Source organism: Neophocaena asiaeorientalis, unplaced genomic scaffold (genome assembly GCF_003031525.2).
Source record: "Neophocaena asiaeorientalis asiaeorientalis breed wild unplaced genomic scaffold, Neophocaena_asiaeorientalis_V1.1 scaffold43, whole genome shotgun sequence".
NCBI lineage: Eukaryota > Metazoa > Chordata > Mammalia > Artiodactyla > Phocoenidae > Neophocaena > Neophocaena asiaeorientalis.
In genome coordinates this window covers 8,366,536-8,392,266 of record NW_020173674.1, presented here as the reverse complement: position 1 = coordinate 8,392,266, position 25,731 = coordinate 8,366,536, and the positions used below count along the sequence as shown (strand labels likewise).

The following is a 25,731-nucleotide window of genomic DNA, read 5'->3' as shown; positions in this document are numbered from 1 at the left end:
TATAGTTAATATTCTACCTGGAAGGGTTTTTGGAAAATTTCATCCATCGCCAGACGACCATATTCTGTGAAGAGCTTTAAAAAGAAGAGTTATGGTTTGTAAGGCAATATTACATAAAGTATTTCTATGGCTATTCTATAGCAAATAATTCATTTAACAGACTGAACAGTACTTATCTGAGACCAAAATTCTACAGTTTCAAAAGCCCGCAGGAGTCATGAACCTTAAAATAAAAAATAATCTTGACTATTCCTCTCTCTCACATTCCTCATCCCAATTCATTAGCAAACCCAAAATCCAACCACTCACAACTTCCATGTGGCTTACAATATTGCAATAGTTTCTCCCGCGTCAGCCCTTGGCCCCCACAGACTCTTCTCACTACAGCGGCCACGGTGGCTCTGTCATACACAAGGTTAGGCAGACCACATCATACCTCTGCTCAAAACCCTCCAACCTCATTCAGGATAAAAGCCAGTCCTTACAGTTGTGATCCAGTCACACTGGCCCTCCTTGATGTTCCTCAAACCTGCAGGGCGCACTGCTGCCTTAGGGCCTTTGTTTTCACTCCTCCTGCTGCCTGCAGTGTTCTTCCCCCAAACACCTGCACAATCAGCCCCCTCACTGCTTCAGGTCTTTACTCCAATGACTGCTTCTCAATGAAGCCTCCCATGGCCATCTACCTAAAAAGATTACTTTTCCACATAATATTTCCTACCCCATGTCCTTGTGAAATTTTTCTCCTTCACCTGTCTCACTACCTAACATAATATACCTTTATTTATCTTGATTAGTGTCTGTCTTCACTACTAGCATTTAAACTTCGTGACAGCAAGGACGTTTGTCTGTTCTGTGCACTACGGGACCTCCAGCAGCAACAGTAGCATGTACTGGGCCTGTAGGATGCATGCCATTCAAATGACCCAATGAACGAATTCTTTAAAGTCAGGGTTTACACATACATTTACCTCTATTTCTTCATGAAGCCTCACTAAAAAGTAAAGCAAAACGAAGTTTAAAAATTGTAAACTCACAGGACAGAGAGGATCACAAATGATATGAAAAAGAGAAGTTGTCACAAACACTCTGGAAGAAAAACAAATGAGAACGGCCTCGGGTTTTGGCTTTGTCCGCCCTGCTAAGAAATCTGTGAGGCAGGGTCAGAAAGAGACAAGCAGAGTCTCTCAGCAGAATCCCTGAAAGGCTGAGAAATGAGAAGCACCCTCACCCTGAAGGAGGGCGTGAGGGAGCTGGGAAATGGCTGCAAGTCTTTGGAGGGATCACCGACACTCCCAGATCCTGCTCCCTCCGCCTGCTCCAATCCCCTTCCTGCCCCCACAGAAGATGGGAAGTGAACCAGAAAGCATTTAGACTTTGAAACCAAACTCAGCTGAAGATGGGAGTAAGTCCCCTATCTTACTGGAAACAGTTACTTAAATCAAGTCTACATGTGCCATAGTGAGGCTCCTTGGGCCTCTCACCCTGCTGGAGCCACAGCAAGCTTTAGCTACCCAGGCAGGAGTTTAAAGATGTCTCTGGAGAAACTGACAACCCAAGAATAATAGTCTGCAAATACTGACATTTAGGGGCTGCAACAAAATAACTAAATAATCTTGCCCAATGATCTCACTGGTGATCCAAACCAGTACAAGAGGCCCACTCTCTTACCAAAAGCTCCCAGTTGGTATTTTAGTGGCTCGCTCTTAAAATTGATGACCAGGGACCACCACACCTTTGAGAAAAGCTTCTAGCAAGGAAGACAGAAACTCATGTCTTTCAATTCTAGAACATCATCTTAATCCTTTTATAATTTCTTTTCCTCCATTTTCTGTGTTCTGTTTTACTAATATCGATTACCAACATGTTAAGCCTCTCCTGAATTGATCCTCAAATTTTCCTATTTTTCAGTGCCCTCCGTTTTCCCTCTCCTCCACCTCTCCCTCTCCTCTCTTCCTCCCCTTTCCCTTCTCTCTCCTCCCCACTCTATCTCTCTCCTCTCCTCTTCTCTTCTCTCAATGCTCCACTACCTCCCCTGCTACTGATTTCTACTCTCTGTCTTTTTAGTCAACCTGTTAGGAGAATTTTCTCCAATTCACCTTCTAACTCCTCCTGTACTGAATTTTCCATTTTTGCTGTCATAGTTGTAATTTCCAGGAGATCTTTCTGGTTTTCTGAAGGTTGCTTTATACCAGCATCCTGTTATTTCTTGGTTGCAACAGTTGCAACGTCTATCTTTCTGAGGATATGAGTGTACCAAGAATGAAGAGAAAGCCCACACTAAGGTACATAACCATGAAAATTCATACCAAGAATCAGAAGATCTTAAAAGCGTCAGAAACAAAAATGTCACATACAAAGGAATCAGATGATGTGGGACTTCAGCAGAGACACTGGAAGCTGGAAAGTAATGAAACGATGCCTTCAATTCTAAAACAAAATTATTTCCTATAATTCTAGGATAAAATTAACACATGCTCAGATTTATTAGACCTCAAAAATGTTATCTTCTATGCAGCCTTTCTCAGGAAGCTACTGGAGAATGCATACAATGATGGACAGAATAAACAAAAGATTAAATGGGATCCAACTGAGAAAGGAATCAAAAAGAAATTGCCCAGCCCTGATTTCAAACTATATTACAAAACTATAGTAATCAAAACAGTACAGTACTGATATAAAAACAGACACACAGATCAACGGAACAGAATAGAAAGCCCGGAAATAAACCCTCATATACATGGTCAATTAATTTTGGAAAAGGGGGACAAGAATACACAATGGGGAAAGGACAGTCTCTTCAATAAACAGTGTTGAGAAAACTGGACAGCTACATGCAAAAGAATGTAACTAGACTACTATATTACACCATACACAAAAATTCACTCAAAATGGATCAAAGACTTGAATGTAAAACCTGAGACCATAAAAATCCTAGAAGAAAACATAGGTGGTAAGTTCCTTGACATAAGTTTTGGCAATCTTTGGATTTGACACCAAAAGCAAAGGCGACAAAAGCAAAAATAAACAAGTGAACTACATCAAACTAAATAGCTTCTGCACAGCAAAAGAAACCATCAACAAAATGAAAAGGCAATGTACTGAATGGGAGAAAATATTACCAAATCATATGTCAGATAAGAGGTTAATATTCAAAATATAAAGAACTTATGCAACACAACAGCCTCCCCCAAAAAAATCTAATTAAAAAACAGGCAGAGGATATGAGTAGACATTTTCCCAAAGAAGACATACATGTAGCCAACAGACACATGAAAAGGTGCTCAACATAATTAATCATCAGGGAAATGCAAATCAAACCCACAACGAGCTATCACTTCACACCAGTCAGAATGGCTATTATCAAAAAGACAAGTGTTGGAGAGGATGTGGAGAAAAGGGAGCCCCCTTGTCCATTCTTGGTGGGAATGTATATTAGTGCAGCCACTACAGAAAACAGTATGGAGGTTCCTCAAGAAATTAAAAATAGAACTACCATATGATCCAGCAATCCAACTTCTTGGTATATATCCAAAGGAAACAAAACCATTATTTCAAATAGATATCAGCACTCCTATGTTCACAGGAGCATTATTCACAATAGCTAAAATACAGAAACAATCTAACAATCTAAGTGTCTGTCATGGAAGAACAGATAAGAAAAATGTTATATATATTATACATATATATACACATATATATGGATTATATATACCACAAGGGAATTTTTTTCAGTCTTTAAAAAGAAGGAAACCTTGTCATCTGTGGCAACATGGATGAAACTTAAAGGTAATATGCCAAGTTATATGCAGATTAACCCTCCATGTTGTTCAAGGGTCAACTGTATTTAATAATACTGTACTAGATACTTGAAAGTTGCTAAGAGTTTTAAAAGTTTTTATCACACACACACAAAAATAATAAAAATAATTTTTTATTAAAAGAAAGAAAATAGGGACTTCCCTGGTGGTCCAGTGGGTAAGACTCCATGCTCCCAATGCAGGGGACCCATGTTCAATCCCTGGTCGGGGAACTAGATCCCACATGCGTGCCACAACTAAGAGTTCACATTACACAACTAAGAAGTCCACAAGCTGCAACTAAGATTCTGCATGCCACAACAAAGAAGTCCACATGCCGTGACAAAGATCCCGCGTGCCACAACTAAGATATGGCACAGCCAAAATAAATAAACAAACAAATAATTGTAATAAATAGATAAATTACTAGGATGACGGCTATGCCCCAGGTCTAGAAGAAGCACTCCAGACTAAAGGAAGAAAACACAGGCCAAGAAGTCATGCCTCCCCAAGGAAAAATAAAACAGAACCTAAAGTATTAAGATCAGACTGAGACATTTTTTGAGTCTCTCCTTTGCAGATGCATTACTGATAAGCACAGAACACTAAACTAATGAAAAGACTGATATAAGACACCTCAGTTATATCCATATATATCCATATAATAAGGCAAATACAAATACTTTTTTAACCAAAAATTGCAACGTTAACTACTGGGAAGATGAGAGGAAGGAAACTGAGTGAGGGGTAGGAGAGTTGTAAAGAGAGAGAAATCCTAATTTTACATAAGAAATAATACTTAAGTCTTTTAAATCCAGAAGGAACAATATAAGCACGTTCTTTAAAACTGTAGACACAAATGGCAGAAGACACAGCCAAAAGGATTACAAGTGGCTGCCTCTGGAGAAAGGGAATGGGACGTAGAAGGGATGCTCATTATGAACACTGCAAGACTACTGACTTTTAAACTATGAATACAGATCACCGTGTTAAAAATAAATAAAATGTTTTTTTAAAAAAGTACAGTTTTCCCTGGTGGCGCAGTAGTTAAGAATCCGCCTGCCAATGCAGGGGACACGGGTTCGATCCCTGGTCCGGGAAGATCCCACATGCCGCGGAGCAACTAAGCCCGTGTGCCACAACTACTATGCCTACACTCTAGAGCCCGTGAGCCACAACTACTGAGCCCATGCACCACAACTACTGAAGCCCGTGCACCTAGATCCCGTGCTCTGCAACAAGAGAAGCCACTGCAATGAGAAGCCCGTGCACCGCAATGAAGAGTAACCCCCGCTCACCGCAGCTAGAGAAAGCCCACATACAGCAACGAAGACCCAATGCAGCCAAAAATAAATAAATAAATAAAATTAATTTATTAAAAAAAAAGTACCTGGTAAATTAAAATACTATATATAAAAAAAGACAAACACACACTATAAAACTATATACAACCACGATTTCCTATCTGTAATTCTGAAATCCAAAAAGCTCTAAAACCCCAAGTTAAGCAGCAAACTCATTTGGAGGAAAGTCTGCCCTAAACTGATGTAAGGCTTTAAATAGGTTTAATTTATTCCATTTCATATAATTAGTCACACATTTCACTGCAGAAATATTAATGTGTTTAATTAGAAGGTATTAATCAAATCCCCATTCCTATCCTAGACATCATGCTATAATGTATGCACCATATTATTTATCTAAAATCCAAAAACAGGACTTCCCTGGTGGTCCTGCGGTTAAGACTCTGTGCTCCCAGTGCAGGGGGGCCGGATTCGATCCCTGGTCAGGGAACCAGATCCTGCATGCCGCAACTAAGAGCCCACATGCCACAACTAAAAGATCTCACATGCTGCAACTAAAGATCACATGTGCTGCAACTAAAGATACCGCATGCCACAACCAAGATCCCAAGTGCCACAACGAAGACCCAGTGCAATGAAATAAGTAAATCAAAAAATTTTTTTTAAATTTTAAATCCAAAAAAATTTGAACTCCAAAACACATGTAGCGTTTGGATAAGGGCTTGTCGTCACATGTCATATATTTCCTATAGGGATACATACCTGTTTACAGAACGCAGGAAAAGAATAGAAAGGATACATTCAAAACTGATAGGCATAGTGGTTACCTCTGGGGATGGGGAGAGGGGGACTTCAGCCTTATCTAAAGTGCCCAATTTTTTGAAAGGATAATATTTCTAATTTCATCAGTAATATTATACATTATTAACTTTTAAAAGGAGAAAAAGTATTACAATGATAGATATCATCTTACCCATTTAGAGAGCTTAATTCTAGGCTCTACGAAGAAGGCACAGAGTGAAGGGAGTACCTCCACCAGGAAACCTTTCCCAGTCCCCCAGACTGGGACCTCTGATACCTGGGCATCTCTCTCCCTCAGCACTTAATAGGTAACGAACTCCTGTTCAGAACCCTGTTTTTGTAATTTACATGGAATCAAATCTAGCCACTTTTTTTCTTTTGTCTTCTACCTTTGACATCTTGGTTAAAAAATTCTCCCTCGGGACTTCCCTGGTGCTCTAGTGGTTAAGAATCTGCCTTCCACTGCAGGGAATGTGAGTTCGATTCTTGGTCAGGGAACTAAGATCCCGCATGCCGCAGGGCAACTAAGCCCGCGTGCCAAAACTAGAGACCCCACGTGCCACAAACCACAGAGCCCACGCGCCCTGGAGCCCTCGCACCACAACTAGAGGGCCCGTGCGCCACAAGAAAACATCCCACGTGCCACAATTAAGACCTGATGCAGCCAAATAAATAGCAAATAAATATATTTTTTAAAATTTCTCCCTCGGGGCTTCCCTGGTGGTGCAGTGGTTAAGAATCAGCCTGCCAATGCAGGGGACACAGGTTCGAGCCCTGGTCTGGGAAGATCCCACATGCCGTGGAGCAACGAAGCCCGTGCGCCACAACTACTGAAGCACGTGCACCTAGAGCCCGTGCTCTGCAACAAAAGAAGCCACCGCAATGAGAAGCCCGCGCACCGCAACAAAGAGTAGCCCCCGCTCGCCGCAACTAGAGAAAGCCTGCACACAGCAACGAAGACCCAAAGCAGCCCCCCAAAAACGAACTGCTACTATGGAGAAGAGGAGACAATGACTAATAACAGTAGCAGTGATAGGTGTAATAAGTAATGGCTAGCGGTTACTAAGCACATACTGTTTTCCAGGCACATGATCCCATGCATTTTATAAATTGAATTTATTTAACCTCGCCTGAATTATTGCAATTGCTCCATAACCAGTCACACTGAATGCACACGTGTGCCTCTAAAAATCTATTCTAAACACAACAGCCAGGGTGATCCTTTCATAATATGACAAATAATATCACTCCTCTGATCAAAACATGGCTTCCGTCTCACCCAGAGGAAAAGCCTAAGTCCTTACAAAGGCAGGGCATCACTGGAAGCTGAATGCCTCTCTGACTTCATCACTTGGCCTTCTCCTGTCTCACCCTCCAACCCCACCCACTGGCCTTCTTGCTGTTCCTGGATCCCACCAAGCACACTCCACCTCAGGGTCTTTCTTCCTGCTGCCCCCTCCCCTGCACCACTCCCCACACCCCTCCCCCCAATATATCTGCAGGACTGACCCACCCACTTTCTTCCGGTTCCCAGCTCAACTCACTAAGGCCTTCCCTGACCACTCCAGCCACAGATACAGAATGCAGGATTACCATGAACCCCAAGCCTTCCTCCATGTTTCAGTCTTTGGCTGAAACTACTCAGTTGTAAAACTTATCTCAGTCTTAAAACTTTTAAATGATATATTAACATTTTAATGAGAAATATATACCTGTAGCTGTTGAAGATCATCTTCCTGAATGTTCTGCGACAAATTATAAATCTAGAAAACAAAAGTCCAGATTTATTCTACTCTAGCTTACTTCAAATGAATCCCAAATAAGGCTAAAGGACTGAACAGAAGCTTTGTACAATTAAAGGTCTGCACATAAGAATATGAGGTCCAGGGCTTCCCTGGTGGCGCAGTGGTTGAGAGTCCGCCTGCCAATGCAGGGGACGCGGGTTCGTGCCCCGGTCCGGGAAGATCCCACATGCCACAGAGCGGCTAGGCCCGTGAGCCACGGCCGCTGAGCCTGCGCGTCCGGAGCCTGTGCTCCGCTACGGGAGAGGCTCACGTACAAAAAAAAAAAAAAAAAAAAAGAATATGAGGTCTGTTTAAACAGTAATAACATCTGTCTTTTGGAAAACTATGCATATAATGTTGAAATCACATAATCTTTCCTTTACACTTTAAAATATAGTTTTCTTCAATTTTTACCAAATCTACATTTCCTGTATGATGTAAATGATATAATTTTGATTTTCACTTTTCAGACTTTTCTTGGAATATACTACATATATTTATGATCAAAATGGAAAAATAGTTTAGGCTCCTTCTTAAGCTTGTAAGAGCTTAACTTGTATCTGTAGTCTAAAAAGAACATTTACATATCACCATAGGAATGCTGATAACAGAACATAACTGAAACTAGATGTATTCTTTTCATCTTATTTCTTCTACAAACTTTTTTCCTAGTCAAATGGTCTTACCTGAACAGAACTAGTCATGGTACTTAGAGCAAAGATGGTAGCACAATCTTTCACAGTGGACTGGCTGTCAAATGCCCCCTGGGTATCCATCAGAACAACTGCAACCTATGGAAAAAAGGAAACACAAACAAAATATGGAAAAGTGAGAAGGGAAGACATGCAAGGACAGGTAATATTTAAATAAGGCTTAAGCACCTGCTCGTAGGTTCTATCCAAAAAGTACAATTACAGCTAACCCTTGAACAACAGGGGTTTGAACTGCACAGGTCCACTTAACACGTGAATTTTTTTCAATAAATGTAAGTATTCAGCTGCCTTGTATTTTTGAACAGAGAACTTTGCTGGAGAAGATTATCTGCTCTCATTCGGTGATATGATACAAAATAGAGGTATACAAAGCCATATGAAAAGAGGGGAAAATCACCCTAACAATCAAAACAGCCAAATGTTGAAGTCTATTAGCTCACTTTCAAAGCCAGTCATTTGGATTGGCTAAGTCAATTAATTAATTGACTTAGTTTAAACTTAGGCATAATCAAAAAATAAATAAAACATATGGCGTGGGATATTTTTGGCATTTACCTGCAAGCCTGCATTGCATTCTTCTCTCAAATTTCTAGAGTTTTCTCGTTGTTTGATAAAATAAAATGAACATTTATTTCAATCTTTATGAAACAGAGACCACACCACAGATGCCAAATGAAAGCAGGAGAAACTAGGCTATCATTCACTCTATGTAATTAGGTTTCATGAAGCCTTAATGAACGTTCCCACCTTAAAAGTTAGATGTATGCAAAATGTTAAATAAGATATAGTACCTTATAATCCTTACACAACTTGCTATAATTTTCAGTCATACAATTTAAAAATAAAACTTGGGCTTCCCTGGTGGCGCAGTGGTTGAGAGTCCGCAGAGGACACGGGTTCGTGCCCCGGTCTGGGAAGATCCCACATGCCGCGGAGCGGCTGGGCCCGTGAGCCATGGCCGCTGAGCCTGCGCGTCCGGAGACTGTGCTCCGCAACGGGAGAGGCCACAACAGAGAGAGGCCCGTTTACCGCAAATAAATAAATAAATAAATAAAAATAAAACTTTTCAAACTCGTGCATAACTGGTTCCAAAAGAGGACAGGGTTTAATATGTTCAGAAAAATAAGTAAATTCATCAGCAAGTGCCTAGTTCTTTACCAATACCGAAATTATTGCAAAGGCCAGACGGGAAGCTTGCTATGAAACTCTATTGAATACAAGAAGAGAAATGCCATAGTCAAAAACATTTTAAAGTAAGATTTATGATAACAAATACAAATCAAAATTTTTATTCTTAGAAATGGCATTTTTATTACTTAGAAAAGTATTTTTATTCTTAGAAATGATAATAAATCATTTTATATAGTTTATATATCAGGACCCATTAATAACATTATATATTTATGGATTTTCACATACCCAACACACTACTGTGATTGAATACATATGATATAAATTCAACCAAAAGAAAGCACTATTCAGAAAAAAAGGTCAATTCAAATGAAATGAAGTTTCTAGCCTGAATACACTGAAACCTAAAGATAAAAGACTTCATCTACCCATACCTTAGCTGTTTTGTGAAGAGGATACTGTCAAACTAAACGACCAATCAAGACTAATCATGGGGACTTCCCTGGAGGAACAGTGGTTAAGAATCCGCCTACCAATGCAGGGGACATGGGTTCGAGCTCTGGTCCGGGAAGATCCCACATGTCGCAGAGCAACTAAGCCTGTGGGCCACAACTACTGAGCCTGTGCTCTAGAGCCCGCGAGCCACAACTACTGAAACCTGTGTGCCTAGAGCCCACGCTCCTCAACAAGAGAAGCCCGCACACTGCAATGAAGAGTAGCCCCCACTCACGGCAACTAGAGAAAGCCCACACACAGCAACAAAGACCCAATACGGCAAAAAATAAATAAATAATAAACAAATAAATTAAAAACAAAAACAAAACTGAAGGTTTAAAAAAAAAAGACTAATCATGGCTGGAACAAGTGGATTTCCACATGTGAGAGAATGGTTTTGGATCCCCACCTCACATCATATACAAAAATTAACTAAAACAGATCAAGACCGAAATATTAGAGCAAAACCCACAAAACTCATAGAAGAAAGCAAAGGTGTAAATCTTCATGGCCTCAGATTAGGCAATGGTTTCTAATATATGACACCTAAAGCACAACAGACCAAAAAAATGTATAGAAACTGGACTTCAAATAATTGTAAATCACATATCCGATGAAGGTCTAGTATCCAGAATGCATAAAGAATTCAACAACAAAAAGACAACCCAATTAAAAAATGGATTTGATTTGAACAGACGTTTTTCCCAAGAAAATACACAAACGGTTATGTGAAAAGATTCTCAACATCATTAGTCATTACTAGTGTTACATCGTGGATGGGCCTTGAGGGCACTGGGCTGGGTGCGAGAGGCTACACAAATGACCCATATGTTACGTGACTCCATCTATATGAAACAGCCAACATGGAAGAGGAAAGTAGATCGATAGTGGCCATGGGCTGAGAGAAGAGGGAAATGGGGAGTGACTGAGTTTCTTTTGGGGCTGATGAAAATGTTCTAGAATTAGATGGTGATACCTGCACAGTCTTGTGAGTGAACTAAAAACTGCTGAATTATGTATTTTAAAGGTTGAATATTATGGTATGTGAATTATACCTCAATGAAAAAGAGAAAACCATGGCATCTGCTAATGAGAAAAACGAGGCCAAACAGAGGGGAAAAGAAGACATACTAAAGAGAAGCTCTTTGAGGAGTGGGAGTCATAAGTATACTTAAAGTGCTGCATATTTCGGGGAAATAGTATTCTCATATCATGTAGTGGAACAGTAAAATACCATAACTACCTTCAAGAACAGTTTGGCAATAGCTAGAAAAAGAGGAAATGGGCATTCTCAGACCCAGTAATTCCACTTGTAGGTGGCTTTCTAATTAGACAAGCTCTAAGCTAAAACCTCACCAAGTATAAAATAAGACAATCTTGCTAAACTTTTATTTGGCTAACTTCTAAAGAACTGCTTATCAGTACAACATTTATCCAATATTAATTTTTTTAATTGTAGTTAATTAACAATGTTGTGTTAGTTTCTGGTGTAGGAATATTGATTTTTTTTTTAAAGCACTCCTGATCCTGCTAGATGTCTGAATGTAATTTTTTTTTAAACACATTAGAAACACAACAAGGTATCCCTACACACCAGAAAATTGACAATACCAAATGCTAACAAGAATATGAAACATCAGGACCTCTCACTCACTGCTGGCGAGCATGCAAAATGGCACAACTAGTTTGGAAGACAGCTTGGCAGTTTCTTACAAAACTAAGCATAATCTTACATATACAATCCAACAGTTGCACTTCTTGGTATTTACCCAAATGAGTTGAAACTTATGTCCACACAGTAACCTGCCCATGAATATTTACAGCAGCTCTACTCATAATTACCACAACTTGGAAGCAAAAAAGATGGCATTCAGTAGGTGAGTGGATAAACTGTGGTCATACATAGAGTGGAATACTATTCAGAAATAAGAAGAAATGAGCTATCAATACAAACAGATGTGAGGAACCATAAAAATATGTACATTGCTAAGTGAAAGAAACCAATCAGAAAAGGCTATATACTGTATGATTCCAACTATATGACATTCTGGAAAAGGTGAAACTATGGGGACAGTAAAACAATCAGTGGTTGCCAGGATTTCAGGGAGGGGAGGAGAACAAACGGGTGGCGCACAGAGGATTTTTAGGGCAGTGCACTTCCTCTGTTGATACAGTAATCATAGCTACATATCATTATACATTTATCAAAACCCACAGAACGTGCAACACAAAGAGTGTACCTTAACGTAAACCATGGGCTTTAGTTAATGACAACGTATCAATACTGGTCCATTAATTATAACAAATGTATCACACTGACGAAAGATGTACATAATAGGGAGAAACCGAAAGGGGAAACTCTGCACTTCCTGATCAATATTCCTATAAACCTAAAATTACTCTAAAAAATAAAGTCTATTAAATTTTTTTAAAGGGCAGGAAACCAAAATGCTGTCAATAAACATGGAGCTCTATAGAGGAGTCAATTCAACAAGATAAAAAAATGAGGGCACTATAAATGTCAGATAACTAAAAGCAAAGCCTGCTTACTACTAACACTGTAGAGATTCCCTAAACTCTTAAGGAGAATTAATACACCACATTCCCCCAAAATTAAAATGAGGCCCACCAGTTCTGTACAAAGGGATCACATAGTCAACAATAATTATTTATTCCTAAAAATAAATTAAGAAAGCATCTGGGCTTCCCTGGTGGCGCAGTGGTTGAGAGTCTGCCTACCAATGCAGGGGACGCAGGTTCGTGCCCCGGTCCGGGAGGATCCCACATGCCGCGGAGTGGCTGGGCCCGTGAGCCATGGCCACTGAGCCTGCGCGTCTGAGCCTGTGCTCCGCAATGGGAGAGGCCAAAAAGAAAAATTAAGAAAGCATCTACCGGGGGTGGGACGAATTGAGAGACTGGGATTGACACATATACACTACTACGTATAAAACAGGTAACTAATAAGAACCTACTGTTTAGCACAGGAAACCCTATCTGTGGTGACCTAAATGCAAAGGAAATCTAGAAAAGAGTGGACGTATGTATGTATAACTGATTCACTTTACTATACAGCAGAAACTAACACAACATTGTAAAGCAACTATACTGCAATAAAAAGTAAAAAAAAAAACGCCTACCACACATTACCAGAAATGTAGAAACAGAACATGATACAAATAATAAGAACAGAAATGAAGGTCATAGGGCCTTGTTGTGGTGCTGTCTCTAAGAGTCGCTATGTTACCCACAGCAGGCCCTTAACTCACTAGGTCATTTTACAGCATCTCTAAAATGAAGATCGGACTTCCATTTCCAGTCAAAATGGAATAACAGACTGGATTTATCCTCCCACCTAAAACCAAACATAACAGACAAAATATATGAAACAACAGTTTCAAGACACTGGACACTGGGTAACAAAGGATAATGATCCTTGAAAGAAAGGAAACAGACGAGGTGAGCCTTACAGTTGACCCAGCTAACTGGCCAAGGCACAGGGAGGGAGAACCCAGGCAGAGCCACCAGATTCTCTGAGTCAGGAAATACAGCTGAGAGTCAGGAAGACCAAGGAAACGGGAGTTCTTAGGCAGAGCACCTGAGCAGAGAGCTACTGAGACAAAGAACACCAGGGATCTACAGAGGGTACGCATCAAGTGTTCAGCTGAGTCCTGACCAATCCATGTGAATAAGGAAATTACCTGAGGCTGGAGAAAGAGCCATTCAAAAGGGTTAGAGGGGGCTTCCCTGGTGGCGCAGTGGTTGAGAGTCCACCTGCCGATGCAGGAGACACGGGTTCATGCCCCGGTCTGGGAAGATCCCACATGCCGCGAAGCGGCTGGGCCCGTGAGCCATGGCTGCTGAGCCTGCGCGTCCGGAGCCTGTGCTCCGCGACGGGAAAAGCCACAACAGTGAGAGGCCCGTGTACAGCCAAAAAAAAAAAAAAAAAAAAGGGGGGGTTAGAGGGAACACTACCTAAGGTTCACAGAGGACCAAGAACAGCACCTGTTCCCTCCAGTCAGACTACAAAAACCCCATAAAAGCAACCAGACAAAAAGACACACAAGAACAAAGGATAACACCTACTTCTCAGCAGAAGTAATGTCAGCAAAAAGGCAAGGAAGGGACCTCCCTGGTGGCACAGTGGATAAAAATCAGCCTGCCAATGCAGGGGACACAGGTTCGATCCCTGGTCCGGGAAGATCCCACATGCTGCAGAGCAACTAAGCCAGCAAGCCACAACTGAGCCCATGTGCCACAACTACTGAAGCCTGTGTGCCTAGAGCCTGTGCTCCACGACAAGAGAAGCCACCGTAATGAGAAGCCCATGCACCGCAACGAAGAGTAGCCCCCTCTCGCCGCAACTAGAGAAAACCCGCACGCAGCAACAAAGACCCAACGCAGCCAAAAAAATAAATAAAATTAAATCTTTTTTTTTTTTTGACTGCATTGGGTCTTCGCTGCTGTGTGTGGGCTTTCTCTTGTTGCAGAGCACGGGCTCTAGGCGCACAGGCTTTAGTAGTTGTGGCACACGGGCTCAGCAGTTGTGACTCGCTGGCTCTAGAGCACAGGCTCAACAGTTGTGGTGCACAGGCTTCGTTGCTCCACGGCACGTGGGATCTTCCTAGACCAGGGCTCGAACCCGTGTCCCCTGCATTGGCAGGTGGATTCTTAACCACTGTGCCACCAGGGAAGCCCTAAATTAAATCTTTAAAAAAAAAAAAAAAAGGCAGGGGAGTGACATCTTTGAGGCACTGAAAGACAAAACTGCCAGCCTAGAATTCTATACCCAACGTAAATATTTTCAAAACAAAGGCAAAATACTTTTCAAACACAGAAGAAAGCTAAAAGAATTCTGCACCAAAAGAGCAGCACTCCAGGAAATTTTTTTTTTTTTTTTCCAGTACGTGGGCCTCTCCCGTTGCGGAGCACAGGCTCCGGACGTGCAGGCTCAGCGGCCATGGCTCACGGGCCCAGCCGCTCTGCAGCATGTGGGATCTTCCCAGACCGGGGCACGAACCCGTGTCCTCTGCATCGGCAGGTGGACTCTCAACCACTGCGCCACCAGGGAAGCCCAGGAAATATTAAAGAAGTCCTTCAGGCTGAAGGAAAATGAATACAAAAAATAGATAAAAATCTGGACACAAAAAGTGAAGAGCAGTTAATGGTAACTGCATGGGTAAATATATGGCTTTTTTCTTATTATTTAAGTATCTTTAAAAGATAACTGACCATTTAAACAACAATAAAAACAATGTGGGCTTCCCTGGTGGCGCAGCGGTTGAGAGTCCGCCTGCCGATGCAGGAGACACGGGTTCGTGCCCCGGTCTGGGAAGATCCCACATGCCGTGGAGCGGCTGGGCCCGTGAGCCATGGCCGCTGAGCCTGCGCGTCCGGAGCCTGTGCTCCACAACAGGAGAGGCCACAACAGTGAGAGGCCCGCATACCGCAAAAAAAAAAATAAAATAAAATAAAAACAATGTTATTAAAGTAAAATAGTGACTAAAGCTGAGAGGGGAGAAATGGAACATCAATTAAATTTCAGTAAAGCTGTTAAAAAATTAAAGGCTGGATAAAAATAACATTTAAAGATCCTTCCATGCAAAAGTTTCTAATGTTATATTCCAAAAACTCCTTATTCTCCTACATTCTCTACCCTTAAAAAAAAATGTGTGATAATCTCCCCATTTTGCTACGCATTTCTGTATTTATGCTGAAAAAAAAAAGAGGGTTTTCCAATATACCTTTCTCCTGAAACGTTACTAAAAAAAAAAAAAAAAACAAAGAGAGAAAGAAACAAAACATTAGAAGAATAAGGAAAAGAAATAGAAACTGTGGAAACAGTGATCAAGAGTTCATGCATCAGGGACTTCCCTGGTGGTCCAGTGGTTAGGACTCCTAGCTCCCAACGTAGGGAGCCCAGGTTCGATCCCTGGTCAGGTAACTGCATGCTGCAACTAAAGATCCCGCACGCAGCAACGAAGATCCTGCGTGCCGCAACTAAGCCCCAGCGCAGCCAAATAAATAAATAAACATTAAAAAAAAAAGTCGTGCATCAACTGTCCAGCTCCCAAAATATTTAATTACTTAACATCAAGGAAACGGCAGAAGCTGAACAACCTGAAGGGGGGATATGAAACCTGAAGCCCTGGAAAGACTCAAAAATGAGAGGCACAAACAGCTGTGAAGGTATGCTTTAGGGTGAGGCTAAAAACAGAAGGAATGGGTTAAAGTCTGTGGAAGAAACAGTCATAACCCCAAATCCCCTCTTCCACTTTAGGAGACACATGACTTGCCCCTGCTGACCCTTACAAAGAAACCTGGGGAGAAGCTCTATAACTGAAGCTTACTAGGCTCAATGAGGTGGGTAAGATGCCCTGCTGACAGCTGGAGGGGTGGGGGGAGTGAATGCTTACACGAGTAAGAGGGTAAAGAACAGAAGTAACATCTGAACAGCTGAGAGCATTAGCCTTTGGGCAGTGAAAATGAGCAGACAGAGGACTAGGGCACCTGACAGCTATTTTTCGTTAGAAGCCTTATGTTACTCTTTGACCTTTTATTCATGAATTAGTTTTAAACATGCACTTATATCATTATGATAAAAATCATTTTTAATTGGATTATCAGGCTACACATTAAAGTTCTCATTCTGTTGTGTTTGTTAGTTTATAAGTCTTTTTCTTCCTTACCTTCTTCCCATCTGGCTTCTCCACAGTGAAAACCTCACTCCAGATCTGGATCCCAGTGGTTTCTGGGTCAGAGCCCCCTCTCCATGAAAACCCTGTTAACGGTTCTTCTCGGTCACCCAACCAATTTGAACGGCCACCTTCCTTCTATAGGAGAAATAAGAAATTTCCATTAAGTCTAAAATTTCGAGTAACTTTACACATCAAGGATAATTCATGAGCTTAGTTTGCTCTTTTGGATATAACAGTCTCACTTTCTAATTTGAAATGAAATAATTCTACTTTACCTGGAAATATAAGTATCGTAGCATAAAGTCCAGAAAGAAGGACTTGCCCTTTCGGAAGGCACCAGCCACTGACACCACCACCACATCAAGGTCTCGGATGTGTTCCTGTAAGAGGATGCTGGCCAAGGCTTTCTCTTCTAGCTCAAAGGCATGTTGGTCTTTCTGAACCAAAACAACCTGCACTGGACAAGGCTTTCCACTCTCCATAGCATCACCTACGTTGTTGTAGAGAAAAAAAAATATTAGTTTCAAATATTTTTGAAATGTTATTTTTTTAACATGGGAAGAGCAAAAACTTCTTAAACACGGCACAAAGCACCAACCATAAAAGAAAACAAATGACAAATTAGACTTCATTAAAATTAAGAATTTTTGTTCATTAAAAGACATCCTTAAGGGAGTAAAAATGCAAGTCACAGGCTAGGAGGAAATATTACTAACACCTAAATCCAAAGGACTCATATCCAGAATCATTCTAGAAAAACGAAAGAAAAAGACAACCATTCCCCCTTTAAAAATAGCAATGGGTAAAAGATTATGAACGAGCATATCATTAAAAAAGGATATCCAGGACTTCCCTGGTGGCACAGTGGTTAAGAATCCGCCTGCCAATGCAGGGGACATGGGCTTGAGCCCTGGTCCGGGAAGATCCCACATGCCGCGGAGCAACTAAGCCCGTGCGCCACAACTACTGAGACTGCGCTCTAGAGCCCACGAGCCACAACTACTGAGCTCACACGCCACAACTACTGAAGCCCATGCGCCTAGAGCCCGCGACAAGAGAAGCCACCGCAATGAGAAGCCCGCACACAGCAACAAAGAGTAGGCCCTACTCGCCACAACTAGAGAAAGCCCGCGTGCAGCAACGAAGACCCAATGCAGCCATAAATAAATAAATAAATAAATAAATAAATAACTTTAAAAATAAAACCATAGGGCTTCCCTGGTGGCGCAGTGGTTGGGAGTCCGCCTGCCGATGTGGCAGACGTGGGTTCGTGCCCCGGTCCGGGAGGATCCCACGTGTCGGGGAGCAGTTGGGCCCGTGGGCCATGGCCGCTGAGCCTGCGCATCCGGAGCCTGTGCTCCGCAACGGGAAAGGCCACAACAGTGAGAGGCCCGCGTACCGCAAAAAAAAAATAAAAATAATAAAAATAAAACCATAATGAGATACCACTGCCCACCCATCAGAGTGGCTAAAATTTCAAAGACTGACAATATCAACTGTGGGAGAGACTGTGGTACAACTGTAATTCTCATACATTCTGATAGGAATAGAAAAAACCGTTAGGCAGTATCCACTAAAACTAAACATAACTATGATAAAGCAATTCCACTCCTAGGTATACACCTAAGAGAAATACATGTGTCTATCCACCAAAAGACATATATACAATGTTCACATCAGCTTTACTCAAAATGGTCCAAAACTAGAAATAACCCAAACGTCCACCAATAGTAGAAAGGGTGACTGCCATATTTTAGTTCCCAGACTAGGGATCGAACCCGCGGCCCCTGCAGGGGAAGTGCAGTCTTAACCACTGGACCACCGGGGAACATCCTAAGCCTTTTAAATACATCATTTTACTTAATCCTCAGAACAACCCTACGAGGTAAATAATACTGCTCCATTTTAAAAATAAACTAAGGCTTACAAAAGTTAAGCATCTTCCCCAACAGGTTCTGGAGAAAAGCTTGAAAAGATCTTTAGGTGGCTATGTTTTGCAGATCACTCTTAATAACCTAGTCAAGGTTTTAGGGACAATTAATTCTTCAGTTCAAAATTAAGCACTAACCAGTAGTTTCTCTCCTAGAGTTGAAAGCACAAAGATATTAATTCTTTGAAATTCAGAGCCACTTAGCTACGTGGATTTACGGAAGGTTTACTAAAAAACAGCAGTGGAGGGCTTCCCCGGCGGCGCAGTGGTTGAGAGTCCGCCTGCCGATGCAGGGGACACAGGTTCGTGCCCCGGTCTGAGAAGATCCCACATGCTGCGGAGCGGCTGGGCCCATGAGCCATGGCCACTGAGCCTGTGCGTCCAGAGCCTGTGCTCCACAACGGGAGAGGCCACGACAGTGAGAGGCCTGCGTACCGCAAAAAAACAAACAAACAAAGAAACAGCAGTGGGGCCTATGAAATGAGGCAAAGCACTATTTCCCTTCCCTAAGTGTATGTACTAAAGGAGATGTTTTTAGGTAGTTAAAAGGACACTTGTTTTATTTTAATAATTATGTATTTTAATGACTATTAAACATTAGGAAACAAAACCATGTTTTAATGGATTATTGCTTAGGAGGCTAAGTTTTAAAAACTAATCAATATAAAGTAAATTGAAGGACAAATATTGAGCATAGAACAGGTAGGCAGATTTGGTCAAAATCATACACATGGTCCCAGAAACACTTTCATCTGGGAATCAGTAAAGGCTGAATGATCACAGCAGGCAAAGTCGACAAAACAGCTTGATGGCCAGACTCTAATCTTTAAGTATGGGAATTGCTGCTCACTTTTTATTTATTTTTATTTTTTGGCTGCATTGGGTCTTCGTTCCTGACCATAGGCTTTCTCCAGTTGTGGCGAGCAGGGGCTACTCTTCATTGCACTGCATGGGCTTCTCATTGCGGTGGCTTCTCTTGTTGCAGAGCACAGGCTCTAGGCACACGGGCTTCGGTAGTTGCAGCACACAGGCTCAGTAGCTGCGGCACGCAGGCCCCACAGTGTGCGGGCTTCAGTAGTTATGGCACATGGGCTCAGCAGTTGTGACGCATGGGCTTAGTTGCTCCGCGGCACGTGGGTGCTCTCCGGACCAGGGATCGAACCTGTGTCCCCTGCATTGGCAGGCGGATTCTTAACCACTGCGCCACCAGGGGAGTCCCGCTGCTCACTTTTTATACTTACTGTATCAGGCAGCAACAAAAGGGTTCTTGCCACTTTTTAATTTTTTGCAAACTGTTGGAAAACAATTTATAAACATTGATTCAGTGTCATTCTAGCATTATAATACATATATACTAATACATTTCTTTCCCATTATTTCCTATTATAAAAAGGAAACATTTCTGTAAATAATCTCTTAGAGTTCTTATTGCCATAACAGCAGGTGAATCCAGGACCTGAAGACCTTCAGTCTTTTATATAAAAGAAGAAATGAGAACAATTTATCCACACCTTATGGATAAGCCACAAGGTTAAGTACTGTGCAGTACTCAAAGCAATACCAAACAAAGTCCCTGAGATGGCTGGTTGCTCCCCCAATATTCATTTTCTCCTCCTGCTATGGTAATATATTTTTAGCTGGGCATATAAATGCTCAGAAGAAACACATTTCCAACCCAACCTTGTATGTAGGGTATCACTGTGTGACTAAGTTCTGACTGGAAATGATATAGCAACTTCCATATCATGCATCTTCCCCCTTCCTGCTGGCTATATGCAAAAGTGGGAGCAAGTCACCCTGGACCAGGCATGTGAGGGCAACACCCTAGGAATACTGGAGCAACAAGAGAGGTAGGGCTGAGGACTTGGTGTAGCAGAACTGCCATGCTGGCTCACTTTCATATGAAAGAAAAATGTCTACCTCGTTTAAATCACTTACTTGGAGGCTCTACGAGATACAACCAAACCTAGTAACCAATACAATAGTCCCCCAGGACTTCACAATTGAGTTCATGGTACTGGCTCTTTCAATTTTATCTATTTCACTATTAAAGTTTACTGAGCAGTGCGAATGTACTGACACAAAGCAGGCACACAATAAACAACTGTAAAAAGGATGGATGCTATGTACTGTAATCTAGTTGAAAGCTACCACCCTAAGGATGCAGGTGATACTGTCAGGGCAACAGGTATGGAAGATAAAGTTACCTGGGCTACAAACAAGATAGAATAATCACATGACAAAAATGTATGCAGTTGTAGACAACGAACTGCACTTCAAGAGAAGATGAAGACCACTAAGAAGGACAGTTTAAAAAAAAAGTGATAAAGCCTTCCCTCATCTCTTCCTCTTTCTGCCTATAGCAAAGTGAAAAAGAAGAGAACCAGGCTATATTTACTTGAGGGAGCTGGGGTGATCCTGCATTTCTCTCCGACAGTATACCGGGCACACTGGATTTTAAAAGATCTTGTTCCTTTGGTTTGGATCCACTTAAGGGAAAAATCATTTTAAACTGTACACATCATTAATAATTTAATTTAAACAAACAAAGCTGCTCACTTTTCACCACACTATCTTTATCTCTCACTTCCTAAGACAAGAGAACTATATTATTGATCATCCAAGTAAAAATCTTATTTCCACTCACCCTTTTCTAGATACCATGTAAATTTCCTTTGCTGATTTATCCTCGCATCTAACCAAACCTGCCCCCCAATCTCATAGATCCCGAGATCCCGTCATCAAAACCTCAGGGCCATCTCCTTTAGCCATGCCGCCTTCCAACCCTTCCTGTCTGTTAGGCTGGTCATGCAAGTCAACACCCCCAAGTGTTGCTTTAAGGATGTTACCTCATCCTTCAGGGATGAATGCCTTCATTACAATACATGAACATATCAGCTACTACATAAAAAAAAACTATCAAGGACCTCCCTGGTGGCACAGTGCTTAAGAATCTGCCTGCCAGTGCAGGGGACACGGGTTCAAGCCCTGGTCCAGGAAGATCCCACATGCCACGGAGCAACTAAGTCCGTGTGCCACAACTACTGAGCCCATGCTCTAGAGCCTGCAAGCCAAAACTACTGAACCCCATGCGCCTAGAGTCCGTGCTCTGCAACGAGAAGCCAACACAATGAGAAGCACACGCACCGCAACCAAGAGTAGCCCCCGCTCGCAGGAACTAGAGAAAGCCCGCGTGCAGCAACAAAGACCCAACGTGGCCAAAATTAAATAAATAAAATAAAATAAATAAAACAGATTTATTTAAAAAACTACAAAAACATTTTATGGATTGATGGCTGAAAGCAAAAAAGTCTCCATCCTGTAAGTCAAACCCTTTCGCCATTCGCCCTACTGACTTCGTTCCTCTAATTCTTTACTCTCCTCATCCTCCCAGGTAAATTTATACTCATTGGTCTTCCTCCTAGGAGAAAGTTAGGACTCACGTCCTGTCCTGTCTTGATTCCAAATTTTCAAATATACAGCCTATTCAACCATTTGTTCTCATGGCCTGAAATGTTTCTTCCACTTGACTCCAGCAAACACTTGCTCATCCTTCAACAATCACCTTCACCCTCCCTCTGTCCTGATCACCCACCCCATCCTCTCAGAGTCCATCACTTTGCACAGTACACTAAAAGTAATCAAGAGAGACGGCAGGGCTTAAATCCTTACTTTCTCACCTCTAGAGTGTAACTTCCATGAGGGCAGAAATTTTTGTCTCTTTTGTTCAATGCTATATCCCCCAAGAACCAGAAGAGTGCCCACAGAGAGTAGACATCCAATAAACAGTTGGGGAATAAACGAAAAACTCCACCATTTAGTCACAATGTGACTGTGGATAAATTTCTAACCATTTGTAGCTCCATTTATTTATAAAACTAATACCCATCTCAAAGCACAGTGTCTGACACATATTAGGGACTCCATAAAAAGAACCCACTTTCCTATTTCCACTAAAACCTTTACTATTATTCCACTCATTACAACATAATAATATTGTAATGAGCTCCTGGAAGCCCCTGGGGAGTAGGGAAACTACCACATTCAGCCCCAGGATCTACCATAGAATAATAGCTTCCTAGTACTGTAAACACTAAACCCTATAGTACATGTAAAGAACCTCAATAAAAGTCAGTTTCTTCCCTTCCTCCTCCCAGTCTTTCTTTGTCAACCTCCCTGAAAGTGTGTCTTCATCCACTTATCTACCCATTCCCTTCTTATCACCTTGCAATCTGACTTTCCTCTCAGTCTCTCTGTTGAAACCATTCTCTAGTTCATCAATGACCTCTCCTGCCAAATCCAATAGGCATTTCTTGATTCTCATTCAACTCTACACCTGTGATATAACACACTGGCCAACCACTTCTAAAACGTCTTAAAACCTTTGGACTCCACAACAGTGCCCACTCCTAGTTCTCTTCCAGCCTCTTTATCACCCCCTTTCACCGGTTCTCCTTTTCAGCCTCCTGTGATACCCACCAACGCCCTGCTTTAGCCTTCTGCAGTTCTCAACCTCTCCCTGAATAAGCTCTTTATTCTTATAATTTCACTACATCCTCTATTTTGGCGATGCAACTTCATTAATTTCTAACCTGCACTTAGGTCCAAACGTGCAACTGCTTAAGGGGCAGATTCACCTGGATATTCCACCATCAGCTCACTCTTGGAGGTGTATTATGTAGAAATATATGGGTACAAGAGTCAGGAGACAAGTTCCTGTTCCAGTTCTACCACTAACAACCTGTGTGATTCTGGGCATGTCTAGTCTTCAGTCTCAACAGTAAAATGAGTCAAGATTTAACCTCTAGCAACCCTTTCAGTTCTAACATTTTATAAGTCTACATTTAGTATCATCAAAATGAATCCTCTCAGATGCTCCACTTCTCTCAAATCTCCACCTTTCAGCCTTCACATCTTCCCTGGCTCCATCTTCCTAAATGAAACATACCACCAGACCCTACCATTTCTTCCTTTTATGACTTAAGCTCCTGGTTTGGCAAAGACTATTATAACAGTGAAGGAGTTATCTACAGGAGAAAGGCCTTCCCTAACAATCAGGAAAGACCAGATTTCTGGGCCCAGTTTCGTACTAACCGTAACAGCATGAGTAAATCACTTTACTTCTCTGTGTCTCAGTTTCGTCTACAAAATCAGGCAGTTAGGTAAAGCCATTTTATAGCTCTAAAATTCAATCTCTGTTGAACAATTGAAAATTTCCTGAATGTCTAAATTGGCCAAACTTGCTGGGTAACGTATTCATGCCCTGGCTTAATTTAAAATTGTATAGTCCTGGCTAAAGAACAGATCAAAATTTACGATGATAAAAACATTAAAGCAACTTGCTCAGCAAGGACCCCACCAAAGACTTGGGGGTTTGTTTTAGGAGTTTTTTAAGGGGGAGAGATACTCCATTTGCAGTGAAATTACTCCCACTTCTCAGTAATCTTATACTCTGGAGATCTAACCTCCAGGGATAGTACTAGAAAAACCTTTAAGTGGCAACCTTATATGCCTTCTCCCTTTAGCGAAGCAATCATTTCCCAAGGTCCAGATATGCATTCTGAGATGATAACAACAGTAATGCTCACTTACATGAACAGTTAATGTTCGATATGAAGAGGTAATGCTCTATTATGTTCATTTATATGAGTAACAGGTGTGACACCTTATACACATACAGAGATATGGCCTGACCACAGTCACATCTATCATCTCTATTTTTTTTTTTTTTTGGCCACACCACGCAGTTTCTAGGATCCTAGTTCCCCGACCATCTGTATACATTTAAGTGAACTTAAAACCTAAGTTTAGGGAAAACCTAAGTTTAGGGAAAACCTAAGTTTAGTGAACTTAAAACCTAAGTTTAAAAAAAAAGTGAGTGGTAGAACTATATCATACTGCCAATTCTGATCAGTGCTGTAAATAGCTCATAGTAATACCGCATCAGCCGTCATTTCGAAGTATGTAGAAATGTTGAAAATATTTGGATAATTAAAAAGGACTCCAATAGTTGATGTGGAAGCTACAACATTTTTTCTAATTACTTTTAAAGTACTGAGGTATCCTTTACTTTGGACACAACACACCTTAATCCAGACTAACCAATAGTTAATTTAAGTATGCCTATTCAAACAATCGCTGTATGATTGGATTCAATGGAGAAGCTCTGCACTAAAACAAAAACAGACAACCCAGATAGAATGGCTGAAAGACTAACAAGTGAAATTAATTATTATAGGGACAAATTTGTAGAGATCTGAGCAAATTACAGCACTGATTCTTCCTAGAATTATTTCTGAATTTTCAAAGGACTGAAAGAAAAAAAAAAAAAAGTAGCTGCTCAGGCTAAACACAAGTAGATGAGACTAGTGAATTATAATCGGCCTCTCTGCTCCTATGGAAAACGTAAATTTTAGGAAATAAGTTCTATCAGAAAAAACATTATGGGGAAAAAAGTTTAAATGTCCCTCAAATACTTGAGAAGACCATCTGAACAGTGATAAATTCAATGAAACTAGTTATTTGGAAGCAATTACAATTGCTATTTCAGATAATTCAGACAGAATTTAGTAGATCAAGTCAACAGTTTACCCCAGGGTTTCTCAACCTCAGCACCACTGGTATTTTGGGCTGGATAGCATCTCTGGCCTCTACCCACTGGATACCAGTAGTGCTTCCTCCTGATTGCGAGACCCAGCAATGTCTCCAGACATTGCTACGTGTCCCAACCAGGCAAACTCGCCCTGGGTTAAGAACCACTGGGGTAGAGCCAGCCTCAGTACTCATCCTTACTGTCCAGAGAGTTCTGAAAAGCAAATCCTAACTACAGTTATAGAAACATTCCACTGAGTAGCATGCATGACTCAGGGCAAAGTTATGACCTGAGTTTTCCACTCTCCTGAAATACCACATTTTCTAAAGGGCAAAAGCAACACACCCAAAAACAGAAGCATACCATTTTCATGCCTTGTTCTTACTGGCAGTCTTTAAAGTTCCTAATTCACAGAAAAGGCCAAAGAAAACACATCATCATATGTAAGGCTAAGTACACTAAAGCCCTCAGCCACCTCTACAACTGCTG

The 25,731-nt window shown here is 41.4% G+C and overlaps 1 protein-coding gene across 3 annotated transcripts in view; it reads right to left on the bottom strand.

The window, feature by feature from the left end:
* ATL3 (atlastin GTPase 3) overlaps positions 1-25,731 on the bottom strand; it is a 46,353-nt gene that overhangs the window by 17,327 nt on the left and 3,295 nt on the right. For 2 of the 3 annotated variants that reach the window (XM_024749014.1, XM_024749015.1), the window contains exons 2-6: positions 16,996-17,210; positions 16,712-16,855; positions 8,373-8,477; positions 7,615-7,665; positions 18-74 (exon numbers count right to left, since the gene is read on the bottom strand). In XM_024749014.1, coding sequence (XP_024604782.1) covers positions 18-74; positions 7,615-7,665; positions 8,373-8,477; positions 16,712-16,855; positions 16,996-17,210 — 572 coding nt within the window. Of the gene's footprint in view, positions 1-17; positions 75-7,614; positions 7,666-8,372; positions 8,478-16,711; positions 16,856-16,995; positions 17,211-19,891; positions 19,943-25,731 lie in introns of all 3 variants that reach the window. The other variant, XM_024749016.1, reaches the window with a different exon arrangement.